General features: G+C 41.9%; 1 protein-coding gene across 2 annotated transcripts in view; it reads left to right on the top strand.

The window, feature by feature from the left end:
* Positions 1–499: 499 nt before the first annotated feature.
* Positions 500–10220, top strand: part of Mtmr7 (myotubularin related protein 7) — an 81401-nt gene continuing 71680 nt past the window's right edge. Inside the window, exon 1 of one of the 2 annotated variants that reach the window (XM_090354005.1) lies at positions 500–598. In XM_090354005.1, coding sequence (XP_090210131.1) covers positions 575–598 — 24 coding nt within the window. In that variant the 5' untranslated portion in view covers positions 500–574. Of the gene's footprint in view, positions 599–2989; positions 3060–10220 lie in introns of those variants that run through there. The other variant, XM_090354006.1, reaches the window with a different exon arrangement.

The raw sequence follows: 10220 nt of genomic DNA, 5'->3' as shown, positions 1-10220 counted from the left end.
GGTTGCACAGGGCGTCTTTCCCTGGCCTCACCCCGAAATCCCACCTATCCTGGGACGCCCTGGAAGGAGGCCAGACAGGGCGTGGCGCAGTGCGCATTCACCCCCTCCTCCGCTCCTCTCCTCCCAGCAGCCACACCCCACACAAAGCCCTCATTGTGTCCCACAGTATTGTGCTGGCTGCACCCCTTTTATACTTTATATATTTTTAAAACAGGGTCTCCTGAGTCTCCCAGGCTCTTTCCAAGCTCTTGGGCTCCAGCACCAGGCCCGGCTTTCAGGAACCCCCTCTCCACAAGCTAAAGGTTCTGACTCCAAAGACCCCACCAGACAAGCAGGGGGAAAGGGGCGGGCAGGTGCGCGGAGGCCCCAGAGCGGCAGCCGCACGCCCCAGGACTGCGCAGGCGCCGGGGGTCCCCTCCACGCAGGGCGGCGCACCTGGAGGAGGAGCCAGGCCGGCGGCCCCGCCCACCCCCGGGGTGCGAAGCCCCCTCCCCGCACTCCTCCCTGCTCGCCGCACAGGCGCGCAGGTGCGTGAGGCGGCGCCGGCCCCGGACCCTGCAGCCCAGGGCCCGCCATGGAGCACATCCGCACGCCTAAGGTTGGTGGTAGGTAGGGGCGCGGGCAGACGAGGAGAGGAGGAGGGATGCTGAACGCACCGGAGGCCGCCTTCCCGGCGGGGAGCGGGAGCTGCTGGACCGCCGCCGCCGCCAGGGAGGAGCGGGCGGCGCCTGAGCATCTCCGCGTCGCCAGGAGGCCGGCCTTCCTCTTGCTTCTCCCGGGCCTGGCGTGAGCGGCTGTGGAGCTATCCTCTTGTCCTTGGGGGCGCGCTGTGTGTGTGTGTGTGTGTGTGTGTGTGTGTGTGTGTGTGTGTGTGTGTGTGTGTGTGTGTGTTGGAGTGGGGATCCCGATTGTCTGCTGACTAACAAGCTGTTACACGTTTCCTTCTGGGCTTTTACATGTTTATTTATCTTTTGGAGCTGCTGGGTGGTTAGAAGGGAGCCAAGTCCTTGAATGACAGGTGCAAGGAAGGCCAGTGAAGGGCAGATGGATCCAGGGCACTTGGGAGCTGTTGTCTCCACGGCCTCAGGTTCACCCAACACCTCCTGTCCATTTCCAGGTCCCAGGCCAGACTAATGAGCCCAGGCTCAGTAGTCGCTGTAGGGAATGATGGTGGTGGTTATTATTATGATTGCCTTTTCTGGTTTGTTTAGTTCCCTTGGGGAAGAGGCTGCAGCATATAGATTCCTCCATTGATATACATACATCTCTCTCTATTTATCTAATATATATATATACATACATATATATATCCATCTATATATACACATGTGTATATAGATGAATATATATAAATCTCAAATATTTTATTATTAGACTCAATACATTATTATTGATGTTGTTAAACTCAATATAGTCAATTAATCCGACTTTTTTTTTTTTTTTGCCAGTCCTGGGAGTTGGATTTAGGGTCTGGGCACTATCCTTGGGTTTTCTCAAGACTAGTGCTCTGCCACTTGAGCCATAGCACCACTTCTGGCTTTTTTCTATGTATGTGGTACGAAGGAACTGAACCCAGGGCTTCATGTATGGTGCCGAGCACTGTACCACTAGGCCAACCTCCTGGCCCCAGACTGATCCGTTTTAAACAACATCAGCTCTCATCTCTCAATAAAAATCACTGAACCCTTATCACCTACTTAAATTAACACAGGAAGTACCAGACACTCCTACGCAAATTTGGAATATAATTTAAGATGAAAACATTCTTAGTTGATTAAAAAAACAAACCCTCTAGGGTAACAACAGAATACATTTAAAAATCTTTTTGGCAGCCGGGCACCACGGGTCTGTAATCCTAGCTACTCAGGAGGCTGAGATCTGAGAATCATGGTTCAAAGCCAGCCCAGGCACTAAAGAAGGAGACTCTTATTTCCAATTAATCACTAAAGAAGAGGAAGTGGGGCTGTGGCTCAAGGGGTAGGGTAGTACCCTTGAGCTGAAGAGCTCAGGAACAGTGCCCAGGCCCAGAGTTCAAGCCCGGTCACCCATTTACAACAACAAAAAATTCCTTTCGGCCATCTCTCATGACTACCTTCACAGCTTCTTGAGTTTCCAGGGTGATCTGGTATACAAAATGTAGGCCCCTGACAGAGTTTGTCATGTTGGATCTAGTTAGAGATCAGGTGACCCTGGGCATGCTGCTGATTCCATGATAAGGCAATTGCTTTGCTTTATGTCCAGCAAAAATAATGTATGTCAGTGTTCTGGAAATGTACCTCCTTGTTAATGCTTCTTTAAAGTTAAGAAGAGTTCATTTTTGAGTTTGCTGGAAATAGTCAGTTCCAAAAGTAAACTTAAATTTCATTGACTTTGCACCATGGAATTAAATTGTTGCTTTACAGTCAGGAAGCTGTAAACGTAAAAGACAGTGCCATAAACCACAAGAAGGGTGGCTTAAAGCTTTTAGGGTTTAAGTGGTACTAAATAATTTATTCCAGGATGACAAATATAACCCATGGAGTCCCTCTGCCCTTGGCAAAGGTATCTTTCCTTTTTTCATGATAAGGAGGACCATTTGTAAAAATGGCATTTAATGTGCGTAATCAGCAACAAAACGGATAGGGTGACATGTCACTGATTGTAATTTTTCTTATAGAACATGAATTTTGAGGATGGCAAAAAGCCCTTTCTAGTCCATATTCCAGTTCATCCTAGAATAAGCCATGTATGTAAACTTAGGCCTGAGTAGCAAACAGTATTACTTATTCTTAAAACTGGTTTTCATGGACACCTTCAAATCAGTATATCACCTAAAAAATCTCCTTCTGTTCTTGAAATAGGGGCTATATGTGGAGAATTGTCTGAAGTGGCATTAAATTGCAGAGTTGTTAACATTTATGATAGTGCAGGTTGGATGGATGAGATTTGGTGTTCATTTTGTCCCACAGTCATTTGACCATCATATGCCAGGCCCAGAGTGAAGTGCTGGGAGCACCAAGCATATAGATATTTACAGCCTGGAAGAGTGCCGGCCATAAATAGGTCATTGTATGATAGAGGTATGTACAAGGTACAGCAGGTAGAGAGGACAGAATGGAAAGAAGATCAACTCTACCATGAAGAGCAAATGTAGAGCTGAGCAATAACATGGGGCCCAGAGGAATAGACCTGTCATTGTATAAGCTTATAATAAAGTCACAACCTCAGAGAAGCTGATAGCACAGATAGAGCTTAAAGTTAACATCTTGTTTGTGTTTTGCATTTTAAGTCAGCATTTAATTTTCACTCTCTTAATAAAAAGAGAATAAGACTACTTTCCAAGCATGTTGTCAAACACAAAGTTGCTAGTGATCAAAATTTATCCTTTTATTTTTGCCAGTCCTGGGGCATGCACTCAGGGACTGGACACTGTCCTTAGACAATTTTTGCTCAGGACTAGTACCCTGCCACCTGAGCCACAGCACTGCTTCTGGTTTTTTCTGTGTCTGTGGTACCAAGGAATCAAACCCAGGGCTTTGTATATGCTAGGTGAACACTCTACCACTAGGCTATGCTCCCGGCCATCATTCATTCTTTTATTTGCTCCAGTCTACTCTGGGGGAACAGAATAGAACATCTCCTTTGATGTCATGGTCTCATGTCTTGAGTTGGTAGGAGGCTACATAACACAGTTGGTTTATCTGACACACTGTGAATTTCAAGTGGTATTTACCATGGGAGTAGCATAGTTTTAAGAGGAAAAAGACTGCATATGTACATAACACACAACTGCTCTCTCTTTATAACAGGCAAGTTATTCATTCATTCTTTGAAAATTATGCAGTAGCCATCACAGCCTCGTTCTGTGCCAGTCTCTGGAATGTAGTTTAAGGAGACACATGGTTATGAATAGTTTGGAATGCTACGTACACATTTCTTTCTACGTGTATGTTTAACCAAAGATTTAATATAAAGCACATGCCCAGCAGTTGGCAGAATTTCTCTCCCAGCTTGGTTTTCCCAAGGACAGGCTTTTGGGAGGAAGTGAGGACACCAAGTATTACCTGAATTCATCACAGTGAGGTTTTCCTCTGCTCCTTCTGCTCTGGCTTCCTTTCCCACTCTGAATTCATGACAGTAAGAAATTGTTTTGCTGGAGGCTTCGAAGGATTTAAGTTCAAGTACTACTAAATTATATGAAAAGACTTCAGAGCTCCTAGAAGTAGCTTGAAGTGTTTATAGTATGTTGTTTGATACTGGACTGATGCTAATGTGTCTAGAATCCTTACTATGTAAGCTTTTCTTTTACTAGAACAAAGTGAATGGGTGAATTTGTGTTAGTAAAGAGAGTAAGTGGACATCTGTAAGATAGACCTTGAAAATGTCTTCCTTATCTTTCTACCCTTATTCTTCTAGTCTGTACCATCACTGTCTGGGCCTCCTAACTTGTCTCCTCATTCAATCTCTTGTTCTTAAATCCCTTTTCACAGAGGGACCTGGGGTATACTTCTTTAACACAAAATGATCGGGTTATTTCTCTTCTGAAATTTTTGAGTGGCTTCTCTTCTACTCTCCCAGGAGGATTATGGGGCCATGTGTGCATGGATCCCACCCTCCCTCCTCACCTACAAAGTCATTAATTTTCATAGTTTCAGATTAAATATAATTTCATGAAAGAGGCTGTTTCCTAGTTTCCTGTCAAAATCAGACCTACTTGTTATAGTTTGTCATGAAATCTTACGTTTTTCTTTATGGTCTTCATTGCATTTCTTTAATTTATTTGGGTAATATTTGTTTGATGTCAAGCTCCTTCCTTAACTGGAAGCCCTGTGAGGGCTAACTGTTATGCAGACTGGCACCAAAGAAGCAAGGAAGCATTCAGTAAATGAGACTTGAAGGGATGATCAGTCAGTACTTCATTTTTCTAGAATTTTATATTTTTAGTAATTCAGAGTATATTGTATCTACTTGGCAGTATTATGAATCCTCTAATAGGATCTAACAAGTATTAAATATATATTGCTATCATATCTTGTGTGTGTGTGTGCCTGTGTGTGTGTGTGTATGAGTATTGTGGGCTTGGAACTTCGGGTCTGGGTACTGTTCTTTAGCTTTTTGCTCTAGACTAGTACTCTGACTTGGGTCACAGCTCCATTTCTTGCTTTTTGCTGATTAGTTGAAAATAAGAGTATAAGCCAGGTGTGGTGGCTCACACTTGTAATCCTAGCTACTCAGGAGGCTGAGATCTGAGGTTCAAGATTCAAAGCCAGCTTGGGCACAAAAGAACCTGAGACTCTTATCTCCAATTAACCTCTAGAAAATGGGAAGTAGGGCTGTGGCTCAAGGGTAGGGTAGTAGCCTTGAGCTGAAGAGCTCAGGGACAATACCCAGGCCCAGGGGTAGAGCAGTAGCCTTGAGCTGAAGAGCTCAGGGACAGCGCCCAGGCTGAATTCAAGTCCTATGACCCACAAAAGAAGAAAAAGAAGGAGGAGGAAGAGGAGGAGAAGGAGAAGGAGAAGAAGAAAAAGAAAATAAGAGTAAAACAATCTTTCCTGCCCAGGCTGGCTTCAAATTGTAGTGACACTTAAATATAAGTCAATATATCTGTTTTTGGGCTTGATCTCAGGGCCTTAGCACTGTCCTTGGACTTTCTCAAAGCTAGAGCTCTACCACTTGAGCCTCAGCACCATTTCCAGCTTTTTTCTATGTATGTGGTCCCGAGGAATTGAACCTGAGTCTTCGTGCATGCTAGGCAAGCACTCTACTGCTAGGCCAAACTCCGGGCCCAAGTCAATATATCTTTTTTTTTTTTTGCCAGTCCTGGGCTTGAGCTCAGGGCCTGAGCACTGTTCTTGGACTTTCTCAAGGCTAGAGCTCTACCACTTGAGCCTCAGCACCACTTCTGGCTTTTTTCTATGTATGTGGTACCGAGGAATCGAACCCGGGTCTTCATGCATGCTAGGCAAGCACTTTAACCACTAGGCCAAACTCCCGGCCCCCAAGTCAATATATCTTATACAATGTTTAATATATGCAAAATTGTAATATATAGAGATTATATTTTATTAGTTAAATTTCAAGTAATAAAATTAATTTTAAAAGTGAAAAATTTAGTGGTTTTAGTACCTTTAAATGTTAGACAAACATCACTATCCAGTTGTAGAATACTTTTTTCACCTCAAAACAAATATAGTGGGCCAGGAGCATAGTGATAGAGTGCTCGCCTAGTATGCATGAAGCCCTGGGTTCAATTCCTCAGTATCACATACTCAGAAAAAGCCAGAAGTGATGCGGTGGCTCACGTGGCAGAGTGCTAGCCTTGATCACAAAGTGTCCAAGGACAGTGCTCAAGCCCTGCGCACAAGATCCAGGGCTGGGAAACCCAACAATAACAACAACAATAAAACAAATATAGTATTCTATACAGAAGACCAGCGTTAGGAGAATCATGGTTCAAGGCCAGTCTGAGCAAATGAGTTTAACCAGTAACCTGAACTTGGTGATACATGCTTGCCATTCCAGCTGTGCAGGAGGCGTAAATAGAAGGATTGAGGTCTGGGCTAGCTCAGGCAAAAATGAGCCTCTACAGAATAACTCAAGTGATCAAGTGTCTGCATACCAAGGCCCTGAATTCCAATCCTAATACTGCCTAAAAAGAAGCAAAGAAATCCAGTGTTCATTATTGATTAGATTTTATATTATCTTACACTTACTTATATTGAAGTTTTTTCTTGGATTTAGAACTGTTCCTTAATCTCTTACTGTGTTTTGGATCCTGATATCTCCTTTCTTCTTAGTTTAGTTCCATGCATTGTTTAATGTACTTGCGTTACCTTACTCTTTACATTATCCAAGCAAAAATGGACATGAAGTAGGTCTGAAGTCTTAGTGATTTAAACTGCTTGCTCTTCCCTTAGGATCATAGCAGATTTATTAGTTCTCTCAGTTTGATTTCAGTTAAGTCTGTCCTCTACCACCTACCCAAGAGGGGAAACAGTCTTGTGAAATGAGGACTGAGGGTAACCATGATGTTCTTGCTGATAAATGGATTCTTTTGGGGGATTTAGATAAAGTTTCATTAACGAACCTGTTTTAGTCTAGAACTAATGTCAAACTCGCCGACATAGCATTTGAAACTAGTGATCTCCTTTCAAATTCTCTTTAGCACCACAAGATTTGCTTTCTCTGATTATTCACCATCATTATACTACTGTCAATAAAGTTTCTTTCTTCCTAATTTTAGGCTATAAAAGTAATATGGAGTGCATATAGGAATTCACTGCTGTTACTATCAGTAAATTTTCTTTTCGAGTTTTTTTTCCTTTGCACTAACATTTTGTGTGCTTAAAAGTTTAGGATTACTCAGTTCAGTTTTGCAGCTTGCTTCTTATAGTTTCAAAATACATTCTTTGAAAAGCATGTGTTCTTTTTCAATTTTTTCACTTTATTGCCACTTAATGACTTCTCCATTTTAAAGCTACTATGTTACAAAACTTCTCATTTATTAATTACTGTATTTGTCATTACTCACATAGGATAGACCCCTAGATGGAATTATTCGTTGTATCAATAACAATGAATATTTTAATGGTTGTGATACATCATTGAATAAGTTTCCAAAAACCTTATACCATTTCAGAATTTCAGAAACACTCTTCTCTTTCTCTGTCTCTCTTTTTTTTTTGCTGGTCCTGGGGTTTAAATTCAAGGCCTGGGCTCTGTCCCTGAGCTGATCTTTGCTCAAGGGTACCACTTGAGCCTTTTTCTGAGTAGTTTTCTGAGGAGATAACTTTCACAGACATTTCTTTCCTTGCTGACCTCAAACAACGATCCTCAGATCTTAGCCTCCTGAGTAGCTAGGATTAAATGCATGAGCCACCAGCACCTAGCTGGTTAAAGCTTTTACAAACATGTTTACTGGCTATTTTGTTGCTTTTCTGAATTATCTCCATTTTCCCATTTACTAACTGATGATGTTAATGTGTCTGTGGATAGTAGTTATTCTATTAACAGCTTTATTGAGTTAGGATTGACTAATTTTCTTTCTTTTTTTGTTGGTCATGGGGCTTGAACTCTGAGCTCTTCAGCTCAAGGCTACCACCCTACCACCTTGAGCCACAGCTCCACTTCTGCTCTTTCTAGTGGTTAATTGTACACGGAGTCTCATGGACTTTAGTGTCTGGGCTGACTTTGAACCGTGATCCTTAGATCTCAGCCTCCATAGGCATGAGCCACCACGCCCAGCTCAGGACTAATTTTTCATAGGGAATCATTTTTCTGCTTCTTCTACTTGATCTGTGATTGTAGTCGGTAGGTATTTTGTTTTGTTTTGTTTTTAGTTTTTGCATTAGGCCAGCATGCTTTTATCTCTTGCATAGCTAGGATGAGATATTAGGTATGGGTCACTACATTTATACCTAGTTTTTTTTCCCGTCAGTTGTGGGAAGTTTGGAGTTGTCCTTGAGATACACCGTCAGCCTGGCTTTCTACTGATTGGTTTGGAGATAAGAATCTAATGGACTTTTCTACATGGGCTACCTTGAAACCAAGATCCTTTAGATCTCAATGTCCTGAATAATAAGGATTACAGGCAAGATGCCTGGCCCAAGTTTATTTTTGAGATAGGATCTCACTAACTCTTTGTCCTTGCCTCCCAAGAAGCTAGGATAATTGGCATGCACTATTGTGCTTGGCCACTTTCTTATCATTGATCTGTGAGGCATTTTTTTTTACTTAGTTGAAGTCCAGTTTATCTATTTTTAACTTTATTGTACCTTTATGTATCAGATCTAATAATCCATTACCTAATCTAAGGTCATAATAATTTGCAATTTAGGTTTCTGATCCACTTGGAATTAATTTCTATTTATAGTATAGGATAGAGATCCAAATTTATTCTTTTGCTCGAAGGATTCCAGTTGTTCCAACACTGTTTATTGGAAAGACTTTTTTTAACCCATCTGTTTGTCTTGGCATACATAGTGAAAATCAGTTCACTGTAGTTGCCTGGGTTTCTTCTTGAACTCTTAGTTCTTTTTTCTTTGCTCTCTATCTCTCCTTAGACAGTGTCACACAGTCTTATTCTTGAATAAATTTTTTGACATCTCATATGACATTACCTTGGTTCCCTAACCTATAATTTGTAAGATGTAAATATATAGAACACACTTAAAGCACTAAGTAACATGGCAGGTAGAATTGAGGTCTATTTCTGGTTCTTGCAAAAGGACAAGAAGGTGACCATAGATTTGTATACTGAAAGAACTTCTATGGGCTTTGAGAATAAAAAGAATTTTGTTAATTCAGACATTTCATTGGACCTACTTACTCATTTCCCCACTGCACAGTGGGTTTAATTATCTTGGCCCCCTTCAAGAGACAAGCAACAAAGGGTGGCTTTGTGTAACTCAACTCTAGTTCACACCCGTGCTTCAGAGCATACTTTCCTTCAATAAAAACATTCATCCCTGCAAGACCTGGGTTCTCAGAAGGGAATCCAGTTTTGCACAGAAAGCCTCTGCAGTAGCCTATGAGGCAAAGCCTGGGAGACAGGATTTAGATTCCTTTGGAGGGTCATTTTTGAGTAGATGTGTGAAGGGACTAGAAGATATACTTGGTGTTTTAAGGGGAAGAAAGTACCTGGACAAGTTTGTGCTGCCAGTAAAGCATTTTTAATGCTCGTAAGGATGCAGTGAAGCTATTATACAAAGTGAAACATTGCAGTGTTTAAGAAGTATGATAAACATATGAAACTAACCCTTTATGTATGTGCATGCTGGCCATTATTTTTTGATTAGTAAATTTTACCATTTCTCCAGTAAACTCATGTGCTTGACTGTTGAGGATTGGCTCCCTCCCTTCTGTCCTCTCACTGCAGACAAAACTATATCAAGAATGCTTCTTTTCACAGAACCAATGAGCATATCTATATTTTCATCTTTATTTAAAGCTTACTTTGATTTTTACCTTATTTTTCCATTCTGAGCAGGACAAGCTGTGAGGTATGTATGACATTAAACCCATGATTTGATACCCATCCTGTGAAGGTTCGGTTTTGTATGCTAAGTGCACTGACAAGTTCAAGCAGCTAATTTCTACCATATTTCTTAGGGCAGGAATGGTTGAAACTATTTTTCCTAGTGCCCTTTACCCTGGTGGACAGCTAGCTGAAGCCTTTGGGAGTAAAAGTACTTCCCAGGACATAAGCCCAACCCTTCCTCCCACAGCCTTTTAAACTGGTT

The sequence above is a fragment of the Megascapheus bottae genome, chromosome 20, assembly GCF_031878675.1.
Source record: "Megascapheus bottae isolate mThoBot1 chromosome 20, mThoBot2.hap1, whole genome shotgun sequence".
NCBI classification, from domain to species: Eukaryota; Metazoa; Chordata; class Mammalia; order Rodentia; family Geomyidae; genus Megascapheus; species Megascapheus bottae.
Note: the sequence above shows the minus strand (reverse complement) of the source record. Positions and strands in the feature narration are given on the sequence as shown.